The following is a 20,956-nucleotide window of genomic DNA, read 5'->3' as shown; positions in this document are numbered from 1 at the left end:
GTCCGCACCGACTATGAACAAACCAGAGCGACAAGGTATCAGCAAAACTTTTGATAAAGAAAAAAAATAGTGACAAAACATCAGAGGAGAGGAGGAGGAGTTGACAGAGTGAGAGAGAGAGAGAGAGAGAGAGATAGAGAGAGAAAGAGCGAGAGTGTTCGTTTGCAGGCGTGCCGGCGGCGCCAGCCGGAACCAAAAAAAAAAAACCCGCTCTGCCCAGGGATTGTTCCAGTTTGTTTCTTGCTTTTTTAAAAAAAAGTTCCACCTCAGACTTTGTAATAGATGTTGGCGGGACTCTGCGGCGGCATCTCTTGAACTATGTAGACCGGGTGGCCGTAGTCGCCGCTGACCTTCTCGTAGTGCGGGCAGAAGACGCTGTCAGCAGTCCTAAGCGGGATGATGATGTCGCTGGGCTCCGAGCCGTTATTGTTCCCGCCGCCTCCGCTCCGTTTAGGCGTGGCCAGGGTGCTTAGCGACAGCGTGGCCGCGTGCTGAGGCGAGTGCTTGCGGTGCCGCCGCCGGTATTTGAGCAACAGCAGGACCAGCATGATGATGATGATGATGAAGATGACGCTGCCCGAGGCGATGCCCACGAAGATGGCCACCTCCGAGCCGATGACGCTGGAGGATTTCCCGGTGTTGTTGGCGTCGCTTTCTCTAGGCGCTACACCTGGGAGAGAGAAAGACGAGAGGAAGAAGTGAGTAAAATGACAGAATGAGCCGTTTGTTCAGCGGCTCATCGTTCAAACTCTGAGTATAAATGTGAAATCTCTTCACCGAGGAAACACAGACTGAACTTTTAAGGTTGAGGTATGCTTGAAATAAACTAATCCATACATGGTGTTGTCCAAAGATGACGTGGTGTTGTCTGAAAGGAGGAACTAGTGATAACAGCACACATTTGATTTAAAAAAAAACGGGGTAGAGTAAAAGCTTTTGATTGTTGGAAAGTTGTTGGAAACATTTCCGGATGAGGTCCCTGCAATCCTGACATCAGAGAGAGATGTGGAGGAAGGGAGGGAGGGAGAGGAGAGGTTTCTGATGCTGTTCAAGGATCTGAAAAGCACTTTGGTTGAAGATAACTGACCCCTTTCAAGTCTTTTCTCTGCCTTTACCTTTTATTGTTCACACTCATTCCATCATGTCACAATAATAAAGGTATAGTGAGGCGAGCGGTGGCTGAGAGTGAAGCCTGCTCACAGACGGGCTTTTTTTGTATAAAGGTCACATTCGATCAGTGGCTATTCAAATTCAGCCGGTGAAGACGGCAACCTTGAAACTAGGGCAATCAAAAGCCCTGATAGTAGATGATACAACGGGCTGGGGGGGCGGGGGGGGGGGGGCGGGGGATACAGAGGCAAACGGCACTTAGATAAATTACATTTTGAAAGACATAAAAAAAAGTAACTTCATTTTCTAACTAACAGCCCCGGCAGGAAGAAAATAAGACATTTGTAAGATATTTGATGGCATCATGTGACATCAATTATGAAAGCCAAGCTGTGCTCTGACTCCCAGCGATGGACACTCTGGTTCACATCCAACACTGAAGGGTGGATGCGTTCTGTACTTCCCCCCCTGGTACAGGTGGATTACTGCGTCCCCCCCCCACACAACCCTGTCTGCTGCTGTTTTCCTGAAGGTCCTAACAGTGCTTTTTTTGCTGTGGTATAGGGGGGGGGGGAGTGGATAGGAGATGGCAGACAGCCCAAAAGCAAGGACCCTTACGTTGTTTTACAAAGGGATTATGCTGCCTCAGACGCTCTGCCCATAGCACTCTGACGCCCATATGCTCCCGCTAGCAGCCGGGAACGGAGGGATGAGACATAAAAAAAAAAAAAAAAAAAAGCATGAGGGAGGACAGGAAAACGCAGAGACAAGATGCTGATGTCTGCAGAAGACGGTGCCAGCGTGGATTTAACGGGCAGGATGGCAGGTCGGCGAGCTTGTCATCGCAACGGATTTGGGAATGAAAACAGAAAGTGTCGGGTGAGGCCACGCCCTGGGTGAACCGGGACACATGGGGAAGGACTGGAGGACTGTTTATATAGGTCAGCTTGTTTTTGTTCTTGGCCCCTTCCTGTTTCTTTTTTTTTTTTTTTTTTTTTTCTGAGCACAGCTCGCTGCGGAAATTGCCAGCCTGATTTTCTTCTAGGCAGATTTTTAACTGCAATATAATAGCCGAGATAAGAGCGGTCTGCACGGAGCTGCACGTCTCGTCTGAGTCGTGATTCGGTGCAGAAACAAGTGTGTGTCTGTGCTAAGAACGGGTCGTTAAAAAAAAAGATGGCAGACAGCGATCAGATCATTTTCCTGAAAATGTCACTTAAGCGGCGGGTTAAGGCTGGAATGGAGCCAGCGTGGAGATACCTTATAAGTCCTTGAGAGGCCGGAGATGCCTATCAGTTTTATGGGCAACATTCAATTACTGGCTGATGAATCGCTGACCTTTCTTTCCTGTGCTTTCACACACACACACACACATACACCTCACACACACACACACACATGCTTGCTATCTACTCTTAGCTGGCCCAACAATCGTGCGCCCCAAATGCCAAACTGTTTCAATAAATCCTACACTCAATTACCACTTTCCCAGGATTTAAGCCAAGAATAGGTGAGCTCACCTGGTTTTTCCAGCACGTCGTTAGTTTTGTCGTCCTTGCCGTCTGGGTGCTTGGGAGAGTAGGGTACTCTGGTGGGGTTGTATTTGGGTGAGATAGGGTCAGAGGGATCTGCAAAAAAAACACAGATAAGATGCACCGTGATTAATAAGGACACAGTTTATGCTAATGTTTAGCATTGGTCAAGTCAATCAGGTGAGTATCTTCATCCTGGTTGTCGTGTGGAGGTTAACTGCTGGTGTTTTGTTGGATAGACTTCACAGAATTCAAACCCATCCTTTAACTAATCACTGATGATCTTAAAAAAAAAAGAAGTCATCTCCTCCTCTTTGAGCACCGATAACGCTTCTCAAAAGCAAATTTAAAGCCTTGCTCATGCAGCCAAATTTCCTTGACTTCCTCAATTTGGATCCACATAAAAGCAAAGTGTTTCCGTAGATACGGCCCCCTCATGATCCAGATAATACTGTAATCAGCCATAAAGAGTGGTTAATGGTTGTTTTTGGGTTCTGCGATGGGTCCATATGGTTTGAAATGCTGCTAAAAACGGCCGTCAGTATATATCTGTTGCGGTTCTGAAGCTGAGCAGACTACAAAACAGTCATGAGGCGATTCTCTGAGCATCTGTTGTTATAATCACTAGTGTTCTCAGGTTAAACTCCTCTTAACCGTACCAGAACCACACTTAATAGTACATTTCATCAAACGCATCAGCTGATTTCCAATACTATTAAGCACCAGAACCAATTTCCAGGGCTTGTTCGGCACCTGTTCTTCCCCTCCTCAAAGTGCAGCAGCTTCAATTAATTCCCTGACCTTCAGCGATTCTCAATAGCTCTGAAGCCGGCGCTGACGAGAGAGGGTGGACCTCTGGAAATTATCACACCGGGTGGCAGTCGGGCAACTGATTTATGAATAATTATTGCCATAATTAAGATTAGGTTTCGGTCTGTCTGGTGTGACCACGTGTGCACGCTTCAGAGGGGGGGGGGTGTGAAGGTGTCACACATGCAAAGTCAAAGATCATGAGCATTGATTGTGTTTGTGTGCGTCTAAACTAAATTTGCATGTGTAGAAAGCCTTCCGCTTGAAAGAGCTCATAACAGCAGATGCTTCCAGTGCATGTGTGCATGCAAGCATACGCAATTGCGTGTGAATATGTGTGTGTGTGTATGTTTCAGTGCATTAGGCTTCCGCTAGATTACATTTCCTGCCCCCCCTCGCAGCCCCCAGGTGTCATGGAGACGATGGAGCTGTATGCTGCACAGCCTCCTATGACCTTATTCGGGCATTTTCAGAGTCTCACACAATTTTGCACAATGTACAAGCGGTGCTGCTGCTGCTGCTGCTGCTGCGTCGTCGCTGCCTGCTCATGCCTGCAGGCGCTCACCACCGTAATTCAATAATACAATACTCACTTTGTCCCACTTTCATGATTATCTTCATGGACTTGGTCTTGCACACTCCCCCCTCCTGGTTGTCGATGCCCTCCATGGTGCCGTTAGATGTAGCTACATCAGACAAGAGAAAGAGAGAGAGAGAGAAGAACAAGGTTAGAATTAGCTGTCACTGCGAGCATCTGCTACAGAAAAAAAAGATGTGTCGGGGGGTAACTGTGTTGCCATATATGCCTTAAGCCTATCTCAGAAAAACAGCCAGTTCCCAAAGACAACAGAGACACTGAAAGCTTTCCGTTGAGGAAGGATATGAGTCATACCCCCCCTTAATAAAATCACAATTCACCCGTTCATCACCTCAGTTGCTCCGCACCGGCAGAATATTTCACATCCCCAAAGTCAATTAGCTTGAGTAATTGTGACTGTAATATCTCTAACTGTGCTGATGGGCCTCATGAAGGAGGCAGTTAAAGGAGGTGAGGAGAGAGAGGGAGAGACAGAGAGAGAGGGGGAGAGACAGAGAGAGGGAGAGACAGAGAGAGAGAGAGAGACGACTACGACGGCTATGGCTGCAATGACAGCGGCCATCTTGGCAAGCCGCGGGAAATTTGGCTGCTTATTGTGCATTAACGCTAACGACACTCCAGAGAGCGGTAGCCAGTTATTAAAGAACACACTTTTTGGATTTTTTAAAAGCCCTCAAATACTCAGATCTAAAAGCCAAAACCTGCTACCAGGCTTAAAGAAGAAGAAGAAGAAGAAGAAGAAGAAGAAGGATCTGCTGACAACAGAGAAAAGATGAAAATAGGAAGGGCACTTTTTCAGGAGAGGCAGTGAAATTAAGGGTAACAGAGGGAGGTGATAAATACCTCAATGGCCCTGAGATGAAAAGAACTTAAAGGATCTTAAAAACTTGTTTAAACACAGGAGAAAACAGAAGTGCTAACCGCTAAACACTGTGTTTAAGGGACAGCGGCAGATGTTGGGAGAGGAATCTGGTGGGGCGGTGCAAGACGTCCCACGTGTGACGAGGAAGAACAAAACAGGCCCTGTAAGCAGATGCTGTGAAGGCTTTTTTTTTTTTTTTACAAAAAATGGAAACTGCACTTTTGAATTTCTAGTGTCAGACTTTTAGTGCAGATGTGGCCCACACACATGGACAAGATCCAGAGGAGTGAGCTGCCAAAGCTCAATCAGCTGGAGGGCCATTAGCTGCCACCTCTCTGCATGTATCTGCTTTTTATCTGTGCTGCCTCCGGAGGCTGCAGGACGGAACTGCAGCTAAATCGGGATGTGAGGGGGACAGAGAGCTGGCGAGGAGGGAGGGAGGGAGGGAGGGGAAGGTGGGGGAGAGGGGGGGGAGGAGGTGGAGGGAGTTGGGCTTGTGGTCTATCAGGTCAGTAACACAGAGGCTAACGAGCTGCCAGGGCTTAGCGGCTTGGCGTCCCGCCAGCGCGCAGTGGCCCGCATTCACTACGACTGCTGCCCCCCCCCCACCCCCCCTCCTTCCTCTCCAGCCTCTCCTTCTCTCCCCACTCCTTCCAACAACACTCCATCATCCCCAGTTTCCTCCTCTCTAGGGTGGCCACCTTACCTTCTTCCCTAAACTCCCCTAACACACATTCGCCGCCTCCTCCTCCTCCTCCTCCTCCTCCTCCTCCCTCGTTGCCACCTCAACATGTTCCACCTCCCGTTCATCCTGCTGCCTTTTTTTTTTTTTTTTTTTTCCCCGAAGCTTTTCCATCAACTGCAAGGGAATTGAAAGGCAGGTGCTTCATCGAGATCCCAATTGAAATTGCTTTGAAAAATTAAGCTCTACTTTCTCTTTCTCCTCCTCCTCCTCCCCGTCATCCCTTTCCGTTTTTTTTTTTTTTTTCCCTCTCTCTCTCTCTCTTCCTTTTCCTCCCTCCCAGCTACCAATCATTTTGATCCGAATCCCCTTGCCTCAATAAGACGGTGATGGGAGCGGACACAAAGAGCATGTTAACAAGGACTCCCTCCCTCCCTCCCTCCCTCCCTTCCATCTTGCCTCCTCTCTCTCTCTCCCCCGTCTCCCGCTCTAGCTGACCTATGGCTTTCCAGTGGAGACCGAAAAGCACATTACAGACAAAGCTCCTTAAAGGCTTGTGCTCCTGTGACCGTATGTGTGTGTGTGTGTGTGTGTGTGTGTGTGTGTGTGTGTGTGTGTGTGTCTGTTGCATAAACCTGTTAGCACAACACATTTTATATCTTGCAGGATGTCATTAACCTTTCTAACAGTTTTACTTTGATGAGCGATCGGCACGACGAGGGTGTGTATGCGCGGTAGTGTTACGCGGGATGTTGACGTGCACACGCTCAAAAGCAAATATGCCTGAGGGGTCAGAGTTCACAGGATGTGAAGGGTGGTGAACCGCACAGAAGGTGTATTTAGGGCTCATCTGCCATGCCTTCTTCTTTCCTTCCTTATCTCGGTTCTATTTAACACTGAAGATAAAAAAAAAAACACAAACATCCTCCTTTAAAAGTTTCCAAAAAAACACTTCCTTTTCAAACTGGGCTGCAACATTTCATTGACATTTAAAAGAAATCTGAAAAACTCCAATTTGGAGTCGTTTTAAACTTCTTCTTCTTCCCCTTTAAATGCGGAGTAAAACACACACACACCCGCCATGCCAAGGCTGCAGTCCAGGCAAGCCTGACTTGGATTTAAACAGAATGCGATTGTTGAATTGGCTGAGGCTCGCTGAATGACTTGGCCGTCCTCGGCTCAGCCAGACGAGGCCAGGTCAGGCCGGACTGGGAGAGCAGACTAACTGGCTAGAGGTAACCAGATAATCCGTAATACTAGGGGAACATGGTTGGAGGAGGAAGGGTGGGATAGACCCGGTACATATAAGGCCCTCACAAATGGATTTAGTCACAAACTACAGCTGGCATTACAGCTATTCGGATAAGACTCGCAGACAGCGGAGGGAAAAAGGTGAGAGAGAAAGAGAGAGAGAGAGGTGGAAGAATACCAGAAGAAAAAAACGGTGAGAAAGATTAACCCTCGATTCAGCTTGTGTGTGACCTTCTGCAGGCACACAGAGAAGAAGAAGAAGAAGAAGAAGAAGAAGGAAAAAGTCTGATTTTCCTTCACTCCATTATGACTGTGGACTCTGGAGCGTGTGGTTTCGATGGGGTTTTTGGGGGTTGAAATAGACTGGTCCCATACACACACATGCACTCACATATATATACTCATGAATGCAAAAACAGGCTCCGCAACAGGGGAAAAAAAAGACCATCAGGAAAAATCACTCACCAGCTGTGACAAGGTACCGCTTGAGACCAAAGTGACAGCTTGAGTGAGTCTGTAAAAAAAACGTGCCAGCACACACACACACCTACACACACACCTACACACACCTACATGTCACATGTAGTCTCAAACAAATGGTACAAGTGTGTCAAAGAAAGTGTCCTCAAGTGTCTCTATGTGTTACAGCCACCTGTGAAATTAGCGCGAGAGCACACACAGCTCTCCAACCACAATCCCACCCTACGCCATAAAAAACACACACACCACAAGTCACTCAATCTCCCCCCCCCCCCACCCACCCCCATCCTCAACCTCCTTAACTTAATTTACCCTCTTTAACTTAATTTTCTCGTGTTTATCAAATCAACAGAGTGGAAAATCACGCCGTGTTTAACGAGACAGTCAATTGTGAGCTGCAGTCGAGATAAAGACGGGCGCGGGCTCTTAACTCCATTTCCTTCTGTCTGCTAATGCAACTAGCAAATAGCAAAAAAAGAAAACCTCAAATGCTACATGTAGCTGAGCTAGTTTATACAAATATATATTTCAGATTGTATATTTGAGCATTTTCACAAATATGTGACATAACTCTGAGCTTAAAGAGCCTTTTAAAGCTTTGAAAAACTACACTTTTGCCAAAACTCTGTGGGTATAATTAATACACAATGCACCGCCGAGAGACAATGCTGTGCCGCTCATAAATAGTGAATCAGAGCAAATGCATGGCAACATGAGGCGTCTCAGAGAGAACAGATAGGAAGAGAGACGGACTGTATTGCACACAGACAGAGAGAGAGAGAGAGAGAGAGAGAGATAGAGAGAGAATGAACGGATGGACAGAATGAGGATGTGTCCCGGAAAGACTGAAAGAGAAGAAGAAGAGGAAGAAGAAGAAGAGAGACAAAGGCAGCTATGATCTAAACACTGAGTATAATTGCCATCCGTCGGGTAGCTGTGGAGCGTGAAGCCATCATCTCAGCGCCGGGGTTTGTGGGCTGGTTAATGCCCGTCACCGCCGTGTGGCCTAATCGCCCGTGACAGTGGGCGCCTTTGCATTCAGGGACCCCACTGACCTCAGAAACAGGTCGGGTCAAAGCCGGGTTACCCCAAATACCAAAGCTGCCTATAATAACCAACTGCTACCGGTCAGCGCTGCTCGCTCAAACACACACACAAACATTCAAAATCAATTATTTAAAATCTGCATTTATGACCATTTTACATTACATTCACTCAATTATTACAGCAGTGAGAAGTGGTAAAATTACAACTACAAAAAAGCAGAGTTTGACTGAGAGTTGAAGCAGGAATCAACTTGTTTTTTAGCCTTTTTTCTCTCTCCGTGCAGACAGACAGTAGAGTAGCATCGACTGCTGCTGATTAATCCTGCCTCCCGTTTTCATAATGTGATAATAACGCCAGCACCAATCTAATACTGGTGAATCTGGATAGTTTGAATCAGTCGGAAAAAAACCTGAAAGTGCATTTTAAATTCACGTCTAATTTAATGAGAGGGAATTTTCTGTCTAAAAGAGCTCACAGTAGATTCACACAAATAGTCAGAGTAGCGGGGGGTGGGGGGGGGGTGATGGTGACTATTTTCTGTTGTGAGTGAAGCAAAAAAAGGTGATTAAATTCTTGATGAAATTTCCCTGTGCATGTCTGCTCTGACTGTAAATTCATGCCATGTCCTTCTTCTGCCCTCTTTAGCTCATCTCTCTCATACCGCCTCTCGCTATGCCCCCATTCCCTTCAGCTCTACTTCTCATCTCTCTCTCTCTCTCTATATTCCCTCCTTCTCTCTCTTTAGCTCTCTTTCCTGTTTCTCCCTCCTTTACCCGTCCCTTCCTCTTCAGCTCTCTTTCGCTTTCGTCACTCTCCTCTCCGCTTTCTGCCCCCCCCCCCCCTCCCTCTCCCTCTCTCTCTCTATCCCTCTCTATCTCTCTCTCTCTCCCTCTTTAGCTCATGTAATCATCTAGCTCACTAGGTTCTCGGCTTCAGGCCATGCTGCCGCAAACAATCACATCAAACTCATCTGCTCTCAACTGGAGCAACACTGCGCGCTGCCTCTTTAAAAGCACACACACACACACACACACACACATACACATGTGCATGCACAAATACACAAACGTACACACATGTATGAGCAGCGGCAGAAATCTCTGCAGATATACAGCAGCAGCACAGGATACACAGTTTGCATATTCACAACCACATGGAAAGCTACACACACACACACACACACACACACATATACGTACAAGCAGGCCATATAACACACACTAACGCTGACTTACACAAGTTTTTTGTCATTGGTGCAGAGGAAAAAAAAAAAAATCTGACCGCCTGTCAGTCTTTGCTGCAGGGTCGTACAGGAAGAGACAGACAGAACGCTGAGGCCTGATGTTACAGTTGTTTGAATCTAAAAGGGGAGGTTTGGGTGTTGGAGTGCAGGGGATGGGGGGGTAGTGCGAGCACTCCCATGTAATCTAGGTCTAGCCTTGGCACAATACTCAACACAAGGCAGCGCTAATCCAATTGGTTGAGACTCAGATCCGTAGCATTGATGTAGGGGCCTTGGCAATTGTGAGAAGAAATGGAGGATTAAACGCTGGTTAATTAATTACGTATCGAGTGCTCACTCCAAAAAGACTAATGAAATCCTCGTGGTGAACTTTCTGAGTCGGTGTCACACTCTGATGGATCTTGGACAACACTTGTGGTGGGAAGGCGGAGGGGCTGGGGGGGAGGAGGAGGAGGGGGGGTTCGGGGATAAACACACACACACATAACCACACACACACATAATAAGATGGAGATGCTTCCATGTAGATGTACACAGGGCAAGTGCATCCATCAATACCTTTACCTCCTTCACCCAGCACACACACATTGATGCCTACAAGCAAAGATTCACACATTGCACTCGCTCCGACACTGCAAGGTAAAAACAACCATGACTCCACCTACGTGCACCTCTGTGTATTCGTCTCTCTCTCTCTCTCTCTTTTTTTTTTTTTTTTACTGTTTGCTTGTGCTTTACTCCTGGTGTTTACCCATGCAAAGCTTGAGAGATTCTCCAAGCGACAAATTCGTCAAAAAAACAAAAACAAAAACAGGAATACCACTAAATACACAACATAGTGCCACAATGCAACTGCAGTGGGCCGTTAAAGCTGTAGAACTGGGGCAAGAGTTAGCCAAGAAGAGGCAATTAACAGCGAAAACGTGACACACTCCAATGGAGAAACGGCTCCTTCTTTCCCCTCTTTAGGCTACACATTAGCATTTTGGGTGAATGTGGAGGGAGGAGGAGGAGGAGGGAGGTGGACTGGAGTTGGTGTTGGTGGAGGGGAATTTGCAAGAACTGCAAAATTGGATTTTCCAAACCCTCTTTTTTAAAAAAAAAAAAAAAAAAGTTCCAAATTGAACTTTCCCACCACTCTTTTCTGTTCCAACTTGTCAACTCTGGCAGGCGGATGAAGGAGAGACGGTGGGAAATTGAATATTCTCATCTGCTGAGGTCGTGATGGAGAGCCGATTGAAACACATGTAATAGATAGACGGAGCGAGGGGGACAGTTGTTATGTACCTGTGCAGCTGTGTGTGTCTCCTTAGGGACTCCTTAGTGTGTGTGTGTGTGTGTGTGCAGTATCTCACACACATGTATGCACCCCCTACATGTACCCCTGTTGCTCCTTCTCATTCATGTCCTTAATTAACCTGGACTTAATCCTGTCTTGCAGACTCTCATCCACCGACTATGTGATCACATTCAGCGGCAGGAGCACAGGCAGAGCACCGAGGAGAACCAGGGTAAGTAAACACCAGCATCGGCTCATCAATAATTAACTGCAGCGCTTGGGTGGAGGGAGCCGAGGAGGAGACGAGAGGAGGGTGATCACGTCTGCGCCTCTTCAGTCAGAAGCCTTTGTAGTCCTTCAGCACACACACACACACACACACACACACACAGACCACATCTAATGGTTTGTTCAGCTTATGTGGGTGTACATGCACACAGATTGTATTTGTGTGTGCGCCGGTTTCTTTGCCACCTAACTGGAAAAGCTCACACTGTCACAAATTTAACTTGCTTTATTTGCTCCAACATATTTGCCTCAAATACATGTCTGACCTGTCAGACGACAACAGCACCTGTTAGACTCTTAACACTACGAGGCATGCCCCGCCATGCAAAGTATCCTGCAGCTATGACACATTAGTGGCAGAGCAGCTACTGTTGCCTGTTTGCTTTTAAACTAAAGTTAAGTCAAACTGGATGAGCATATTGTGTCGGCCTGTTTTTTTTCTGAAACAGCTGCTTCACAGATTCTCTCGGCAGAACTTCTGAGCGCCGTGGAGCTCAGAAGAAAATGAAGGAGTTGGCTACTGCGAAAAAGAGAGATTTATACAGGACGGTATGACTAGTTGCTACCTTGCACATTTGTTTTGCAAAGCTGAACTTCCTCTACCATAGTAGGCTGTTTGGATAAGATGCAGTATTTCCTGCTCTTCTTTCCTTCCCTCTTTCACTCTCCTTTCTTCCTCTTCCTTCTACTCAGTCAGAAATATGGCCCTTCCTCTCCTGTGACAGCTCACAGATGGCTGTGGCAGAGCCTCACAGATGGTCCTATCTGCGGCGCACCCCCCTCAGCGTCACACAGATGGTTCAGTCCACCTCCCATGTTTCAAACCAGGGGGCCGTCGCTAAAACCCCATCAAAACTTCCTCCCAGGATGGCGTTAGTACATCACAGGCAATCAGCAAAGCGGAGTGGCCACACCTGTACCGCACAGGACTGGATAGAGAGTCATTTCTAAGCAAAAAAAAACACAAAGGGGGGGCTGTGACGAGCACAAGCTGCTGAGGGGACTCATAGCTGAAGGGTTCAATATGCTTTAAAATTCACTAGTGTGTACAAAGTGTCTCACATGTTCAGAACGGCTGCACCGCCTGAAAGATTTAAGCGGCGCACACTCGCATGTAAAGTGAACTAATTGTGTAAAGACTGAGGAGAGAGCTGGAGAGAGAGACAACCTTGCATCCTTTGACATTTGCACACAACGCGTGCTGGACGATCACAGCATGCAGCGCTTGTCGGACTGTCAGTTTCATAAAAATCATCTGAGGCAGCGCCCCAAAAATTCCCAACATCAGAAAGGTGTGGAAGCTTCAGACGCTGCTCGACGATCTAACAAGCACTTTCACTGAAGCAACTACTTACTCGCACTTTTCCTCCAGCTTTGAATAGTTTGGCTTTAAGATTCTGACGTTAGATCTTGCTAGAGGCTTGATTTATACAACAAGCAAATCCCCCACGGAGGGAGAATCTTTGAAAAACCCCCTTCTTTGAAAGGTATTTTAACATAACTTCAAATGGACCTAAAATGTTTACTTGTGTGTAGTGTTGTTTACTTGCTTATATCTCTAGGATCTCCAGGAAAAAAATAAAAATCATCCTTTGGATCTGTGATGTACAAGGAACTCTCAGTTATCTGGCGATGACACGTCATCTACTTTCCCTCTCAACCTCAGTTTCATCTACTTCAGGGTTTTTTTGTCCATCAATACCTTTAGAGAAGATGTATGAACTTGCAACAACAGTACATCTTGTAAGAATGACTCAAATGAATGTTTGCCAGGTTGTGGGAAGATCTCAGCTTAAAAATTCACCATCTCTAATTGACCAGTTTTTGATACAATCACACAACAAGCTAGAACCAAGAAATTCAAGGTATGAAACCAACAGCTGGTTCTTCAACCTTGTCGAACTATTAGAGGCTGTTTTTCCCCTTTAGGGACAGAGCGGTTGGTACTTACAGATGATGTAGTAGTCTTTCCCCCTGAAGAACTCCAGGCCCCATAGATTAGGGCTGAACTCCTGAAACTTGAGGGTGAACTTGACGTCCTGGTCGGGTTTGACACAGTTGAGGAGCGGCGTGTCGGCCTTGGTGATGGTGCAGCTCTCCAGCTGCTCCCTGGGCACCATGTACACCTTGTAATACTCCACGCCATCGGTTATCCCGCCGTCCACGCGGGGGCACACAATGTCCAACTTATCCCCGATCTGGGGGTACAATACCACGCCTTGGCCTGGCACGAATCTGAAAGGAGACGCAGGGACAAGGGCAGAGAGAGAGAGAGGATATTAGTTAGCTGCAGAAAAACTTATGATAAGTCATTTATTATGCATCGCGCATTGGAGTGTTTGCCATCGAGCCTCTCCGTATCGTATTATTGATGTGGTAATTACTGATTGTGTCCATTAATTTTAGATGATGACGGATAATAGCGAGAACGGTGTATGTGTGCGTACCCGTACGGTGCAAAGTGACCCCATATCTGAAGATAAAATCACAGAGCTTTTCTTCAGCGTCGTGGCGGAGACGGAAAGAGCGAATAATTAACCGGATAAATGAGGAGAAGAAGGCGGCGCGCTTCCCGGATGCGAGTGGGGGGAAATGGCAGAACGGCGCCGGCATATAAAACAGAAAATTAAAAAACGATAAAAAACTCAGCAGCTCGGTGAGACGAATTCACAACAAAAAAGAACAGCACCCTGAAACACACACACATACACACACACACACACACACACACACACACACAGAGAAAGACAGAGAGCCTGGAGGGGTTTGTCTGGGAGTGTAGTTGAATTTCCCTAAATTCTTCCCAAAAGTAAAATAATGTTGCCATTTAGTCTCCCAGTACAGAGAGACCCTGCAGCATTCCTGTGATCGCACACACACACACACTCTCTCTCACACACACACACACACACACACATACACACACACACACTCCCAGTTGGAGTTTGAGTTGTAGGTGAAACCTTGTATTTATCTGCTAAATGAATTTGCCCCACGCTTGAATACAATTTGAAATGTTAACCATGAACGCCCAGGAGGCTTTTTATGGCATGCTGACAAAACTGGTACAAGCAAAGATACACAGGAATGCACTGCAAATACTGATTCATGAAAATGATGAAAATATGTAGCGGGAACATTTAGGTTTAACATGTTGATCTTATGCACTCGTGGTAGCGTGTGTCTGGTGACTGGGGATTGGATTTCTAGCAATGGAGGGCTGCGACTAACAGTTATTCTCAGTATTTTCTTGATTAATAAGTTGTTTGGCCTTGAAAATGTAGTGAAAATGCCTGTCAAACTTTCCTTAAGCCCACGTTGATGCCATCAGATTGCTTATTTTCTCAGATCCAACAATCTAAAATCTAAAGACAAAGAAAAGCAGCAAATACTCAACAACTGACAAACTGGAACCAGGAATTTTTGGGCGTTTTTGCTTGAAAAATGACAATTTTTAGGAGCACATTCAAGAAAAACTCACATTACTGAATAAAAATGTTATTTTCTTTGAGTAATCAATAAATCATTTAGTCGATAAAATGTAAGAAAATAGTGAAAATGCTAATCATGATTCTCCAGAGTGACGTTGGGCAGGAGATGAGATGGGCAGGCCCAGCATCTCTCAGTGACCTTTGACCCCTCTTCCTGGAAAGAAAGTACAAGAAAGCATCCGATCGTCTCATTTCAAAAGCAATGAGACCGGAAACACTATCCTGCTCTCCCAGGGACGACCCAACACCAGCGAGAGGCTTTTACTGTTTTTTTTTTCCTCTGACTACAAAGACAGGCACCGCAGGGCGGCAGGGGAGCCTTCACGCAGGGGACCGGTGGCGAGGCACAGACGATTCATAATTAACAACAAGCGCTAAATGAAATAGTGGGGTGGTTGGTGGTGGGGTGGGGTGGGGGGTGGGTGGGGGGTGGAAGGGGAAAAAAAAATTCAAAGCATAATCAGTTTTACATACATACATTCTGGCTGCTCGCTCTCTCACAGAAACACATTCTCTCCTCCTCTTCCTCTTCTATCTCTGTCACACATTCTTTCAAACGATACGCGTTGTTTCTCCGAGAGCATGCATCATCTTCTTCTTTCTTTTAGCTTCCGGCATTAGCATGTGCACAAGTGAGCACCGCACGGATGCACACGCACTATATATACACACACACACACATAAACACAAGCTCGTGCACAACGGCTAACTAGGGCGGGTGAATATTTTTTCTTCCCCCCCTGAGGACACATTCAGCGGTGGTACAGTGTGTCCAGTGACGGACACAGAGAGAGAGAGAGAGAGAGAGAGAGAGAGACAGGAAGGATATGTATGTCTATGTATTGCAGTGCCATCTGGCATCATCTCATCTGTGTGTGTGTGTGTGTGTATTTGTGTGTGTGTGGAGGAGGGGGAAAGGTCCTTAGAAAAGCCTTGGGGGGGTCTTCACTTCTACACAAATGCTGCGGAGTTGTATGTGTGTGCATTAACCTCGTGTGCACGTGTGTGTGGCTGGAAGCGTTCACTCATTCATGCGTGTAAGTGTGTATGTGTGTTTATACAGGACTGAAAGCGTACATGCATGTGCTCATTTTAAATGTGTGCAGACATGCGAGTGCGTGTTTGTGTGTGTGTGTGTGTGTGTGTGTGTGTGTGTGTGTGTGTGTGGCATAGCTCATGGTGGCCATTATTTATCTAAAGAGGTTGATCTAGATGTGCTTCCATAATGACATCACAAAGAGGTGAAGACCAGATCTCTATCCTACAGCTCCACGTGCTTATCGCTCCGTCCCATCATGCTCAGCTAGTCAGGATCCGTGTGTGTGTGTGTGTGTGTGTGTGTGTGTGTGTGTGTGTGTGTGTGTGTGTGTGTGTGTTCAGGTACTTCTGTCCTCTTAAGAAATGGGCTCTTAAGTCCTAAAGTGTTAGAGTTAGGATTTAATTAGATATTTGACATTTAAAGGAATAATTTGTCATTTCAGGAAATTCGCTCAGAGGCTGAGATGAAAAAATCTTTATCATGTGTGTGTGTGTAAAGTAAGTCAGGACAAGTTTAAGCTAGTTTAGCATAAATACATGTAGAAACAATTAACCTGTGGCAAAAAATACACCTGCCAGAGCCTTTTAAGCTCATTAATTAGCATGTTGTGAATTGTTTGCTAGCCTGCACACAAACAGAAAGTAGTTTTAGGGGCAGTTATGTGCTTGAACGACCCAGGAAATAGCCGGAGATGCTACCTAAACTGTTAGTTTTAGCACAAAACGTCCCCTTTTTAAGTTTCTATCCATGTACGGGTTAAACGTTAAACAAAAAGACTTGCTGTAGAGGTGATGGTTACTGTGCAGAGCCTGTTTTTATGCTAAGTTAAGCTGACACGACCACGTCCTGACTTCAACTCTGTAATTAACTCACAGACATCAATCTTCTCATCTCGCTCAAATTTCACCAAAATGATCGACTATTCTTTCATAATTCACAACAGCTAGAATTAGGTTTAGCTTTCAGATAATTAATGTCGCTAAAAATTAGTCTTACGGTCTAATTTGAGGCAATTATGAAACCAAAAATGTCACGACACAACCCACACACACACACACACACACACACACACACACATAGGCCCACACCCACTGTACGCACACACACATCGGTGAACACATCGGTGAATTATTTCTGTCTGATGACAAACTCCATCAAACATTTTCTGACAATATTATCAATCAGGGCGTCAGAACTCATGCTCTGCTAGCATGAAAGCTATCTGTACAGGAAGTGGGCAACTAGGAGGAGATCAAACATTTCCAGAGCTAAAACACACACACACACACACAGACAGATATGTAAGAGCTAAAGGAAATGTTGTCCTCATCTCATCTCTCACACAAACACTCTGGGTGTGTATTTGTGTGTGTTTTCCAGTACTGAATATGAGATAAGGTATCATAATGACTGTATCCTGCTCTTTCACTGTCTTTACAATTCAGAATTGAGATCTGCCTTAGCCGGGGGCACAAAAAGAAACACACACACACACACACACACACACCATCATCCTCTCTATCCTCCTCTCTATTACACGCTTGTATTTTAGCCAGCTGATTTACAGCAAAGTGCTGAATAATAAGAGCAATTCAATAAATGCTGACAAAGAGGAATAAAACAGTTTGAGTGTTGGTTTAAAGATAAACTGCCAAGAGACTGATATTAAGGGCAAATATGAGCTGTTCTGGATCGTCTTGCGGCGAAAAAACACAAAAGGGGGGGGGGGGCCTAAAGAGAAAAAGAAAAAAAATGGCGAGGAAACAAGAGAAAGAGATGAAGACAAGAGATTGTCAAGTTAGACACTCATTCATCTGTTCTGCGCCTCCCTCCTGCGCTCCGTCGCCGGGTAAACGTGTGTGTCGGGCAGCAGACACCTGGTCTAATGGCAGCCATTAGAACAAAACACCAGGTACACAAGGTCACCCAGAGCCTACCGCATAGATAGAGAGAAAAGGATGGAAGGGACAGAGAGAAGAAGGGAGGGGCAGATAACAAATAAAAGCTCGCCACACCACCATCTCATGATTATAAATGCATTTGACCCCCCCTCCACCCTGCTTTCAGGCACACTTGGCCCTTCACCCCTCCTGTTTTTGCAACTATCAACCCTTTTCTTTAGTAAGACTCCCCCACACCATAAATATTCCTGAGCTAAAAGGAACCCAGAGCGCTTTATCACCCAAGAGTCTGCTGCTTGTCCTCAAGTTTAGACATTCAAAAACATTAAAGGAGGTTAAAGAAGAATGTAAACAGTTGCTGATGATCTGTAAAGCGAGTAATAAAAAAAAAAATACGGATAACAGCCATGAAAGAGGTTTACTTAGACTCTGTGTTGATTCCTTAATTAAATGCCTTTTACCTCCCACTGTTCTACCAGCGGGACTCCAGAATTTTTATGAACTCTTTAAAGTCTTATTAAAAGTAACAGGAGGATAAACACGTATGTATCGATAGGTTCTACTCTCCTCTTTTTTAATTATTGTGGTTGTTTTCAAAAAGAATGTCATAACTTTCACAGAGTCATAAACTGAAACATCCCTTCAAAAGCAGCCTTCCAATATCAATATACACGGTAATAAATATGAAAGTAAATAAAGTGAATGTGTATTTAATGATGTGTGAATGTGCTGTATGACATCATAGTAAACAGAATAAAGAAAGTGAGATAATCATGTGTAACTTTCTGACTCATTGGGAGACGTCAGTCAGTCAGTCAGTCAGGTGACAAAAGTAAAGTCTCAGAGCGAGAACGCCAGAAAACTTCACGTGAAGCGATTAGCAGATTAATCGATTAGTTGATTAAGTCGATTTAAACGATAGGTTAATCTTTTAAGTCAATTATCAGGTTGAAAAACAGTAAACATTTGCTGTTTTTGGCTTCTTAAGTGTGAAGATTTGCTGCTTTTCTGTGTTTTGAATCAGACAAATAATAAAAAAAAGACATTTGAAGACGTAACTTCACGCTTTGTGAACTTGTGACGGACGTTTTTGACTATTTTATAGACTAAACTATCAGTAGACTACATTAATCAATCATGAAAAGTTGCTAATGTAACGCCTGTGTGTCATCTCCAATGACTCTCTTAGGTGTTTTTCTTTTTTTTTTCTCCAGTTTTTCTGTCATGTCACGCACCATTTGTGCTTCCCCACAATGAGGGCAACACTCACTGGAAAAAGTGTCCCGCTGTATAATCACTGGAGGTGAAGAGAGCGCGAAAAAAAAAAGGGGGGAAAGAAAGAAAGAGACCTCTCTTCATCCCCTCTCTCTCTCTCTCTCATCACAGTTTATCCTCCTCTCAGCCCTCCTCCTCCTCCTCCTCCTCCTCCTCCTCACAATCACACACACACACACCAACTGCTCTGAGAGAAAGTTAACAGAGAAGCTGAACAGTGCTGTCGGCTCTATCAGCCGGCCTCATTTCTCTCATCTCTAACTACGCTGTCAGGCCATTTGTTGGGAAGGTGAAAACAGCCACAGGTGCCTGAACTCTCTCTCTCTCTCTCTCTCTCTCCCTCTCTCTCTCTCTCTCTCTTCACAATCTTCTCGCTAAGGAAAAAAAAAAAGTGCTTTTATAATACTAAGAAGGTTTTCATAATAGAACGGGGGGAAAAATCAGACAGCTGCAATTTTCAACTAACAAAAAAAAAGCCCTCACAGCTTTTGTTGGGAAGAAAAAAAAAAAAAAAAAAAGGATTTTAAAGCAATGGCTTCTTCTGCTCATGATTGCTCTTCATAGTCCGTCCACGTCCGCTCGCTTTTGACAGATGGAGTGGAACTTTTAATAATACAGAAACCGAACAAAAAAGAAAAAAAAAAAAAAAGAAAAAGAGGGAGTTTAAAGTCAAGCGTATGAAACGGTAACACACAAGTGGATGAAATTAGCTTGGCGGGGCGTTGTTCATTCCGGTTTCAGGAGGTTTTTATAACCTTCATCTGCCGAGCGGAAGTGAAATTAAGACGGATCTCTTCGCTGTGACGTGACAAACAAGCGCTGACTCGGGCCGCACAGGTGGGTGACACTTGGGGGGGTGACATCTGTTTTTCTCGTTTGTCTTCTTCACCTTTTAAGTTTGGTGTCCTTTTTTTAGTGTGTGTGTGGGGAGGGGGGGGGGGGGGTGGGGGGGGGGGGGGGGGGGGGGGGGGGGTTTGAGGGAGGGAGGAGGAGGAGAGGAAGTGTTTGGGGCAAAAGGAGCAAAGGGAGAGGAAAGAAAAAGAAACGAGGAGGAGGAGAAGGAGGAGGAGGAGGATTGTAGACCTACTTCCTGAGGTTATGACCACTGCATCTGTCACCAGTAATGAAAAAACAACAACAAGTGAGATCTATAAACCTGTTCTCCTCTTTTCCTGGTGTCCTCCTGTCACTGCACATCTCTATATGACCCCTTCATTCCTCCCCCCCCACCCTCTCTCTCTCTCTCTCTTTTTCTCTTTCAGACTTTCTATTTAAACCACTGGATTGTTGGATCTGAGTGTGACAAAACAGAGCCACAGCAGCGGTGTAATCCCCCCCCCACCACCACCACCACCCGTCCGTCCGTCCAAATATCCCCTCCGTTCTCTTCCTGTGGCCGTGAAGTTATGAGAAGAAACAAAGTGAAAAGAGGAGGAGGAGGATGAGGAGGGTGAATATTTACTGCGGATCAAGAGCAACTGTTTGACTCTGGATCCCGGCTGCAATGCAAGGATTCATTAAGGCGGCAGACAAAGAGGCCAAGCCGGAGCGTAGCGAGGGGTTAATCCACCCGCCGATTCTTCACAACGCCCCGGCTCTCGCCCTCTGTCGGCCGAGGGGACAGAGGTCTTTATGCTGACTGTCACCCTATCCCCCCCCCCTCAACCCCACCACCACTTCTTCTTCTTCTTCTTCTTCTTCGTCCTCTCCGGTTCTGTGTCTGCGCTCCGTGCCTTCAGCCTCTACCTTTCATCCAGTAATCCAGGCCTTTGGGATCTGAGCAGGCCTAGACATAATTACCCTCCTCGCCTCAAGGGGCCCTGATGCTTTCTTCTCTCTTTCTCTCAATTTTCCCACTCTTTCACCCCTTTTTTTTTTTTCTTTTATTACACAATCTTAATCATCAACTTTTCTCTTGGCAGTAATCATATAAAAAAAAAAAAAAAGACACGTCAACCTCCATAACCCCCCCCCCTCCCTTGTGTCGAACACGGCGGGATTTAACTTCTTCGCCTTCCATATTTTTCCTACAGCGAGTCCTCTGTCGTCCTCTCACCCTCGCCGCCGG

General features: G+C 45.7%; 1 protein-coding gene across 1 annotated transcript; it reads right to left on the bottom strand.

The window, feature by feature from the left end:
- Positions 1-13,434, bottom strand: efnb2a (ephrin-B2a). The gene is made up of 4 exons (XM_042426774.1): positions 13,134-13,434; positions 4,046-4,138; positions 2,631-2,738; positions 1-670 (listed from the first exon to the last, which is right to left on the bottom strand). Exons 1-4 carry the CDS (start codon positions 13,300-13,302, stop codon positions 267-269), a joined length of 774 nt encoding a protein of 257 aa, XP_042282708.1. The 5' UTR covers positions 13,303-13,434; the 3' UTR covers positions 1-266.
- Positions 13,435-20,956: the final 7,522 nt, after the last annotated feature.

The sequence above is a fragment of the Thunnus maccoyii genome, chromosome 11 (genome assembly GCF_910596095.1).
Source record: "Thunnus maccoyii chromosome 11, fThuMac1.1, whole genome shotgun sequence".
Classification (NCBI taxonomy): Eukaryota; Metazoa; Chordata; class Actinopteri; order Scombriformes; family Scombridae; genus Thunnus; species Thunnus maccoyii.
Note: the sequence above shows the minus strand (reverse complement) of the source record. Positions and strands in the feature narration are given on the sequence as shown.

What these genes read in the sequence shown, in the direction of transcription:
- efnb2a (XM_042426774.1), bottom strand. Translation starts at nt 13,302, where the DNA reads ATGGTGCCCAGGGAGCAGCTGGAGAGCTGCACCATCACCAAGGCCGAC. An exon ending in AATCATGAAAGTGGGACAAA is followed by an intron (nt 2,739 to 4,045) that starts GTGAGTATTGTA and finishes TTTTTTTTGCAG; the next exon opens with ATCCCTCTGACCCTATCTCA. An exon ending in CGACGTGCTGGAAAAACCAG is followed by an intron (nt 671 to 2,630) that starts GTGAGCTCACCT and finishes TCTCTCTCCCAG; the next exon opens with GTGTAGCGCCTAGAGAAAGC.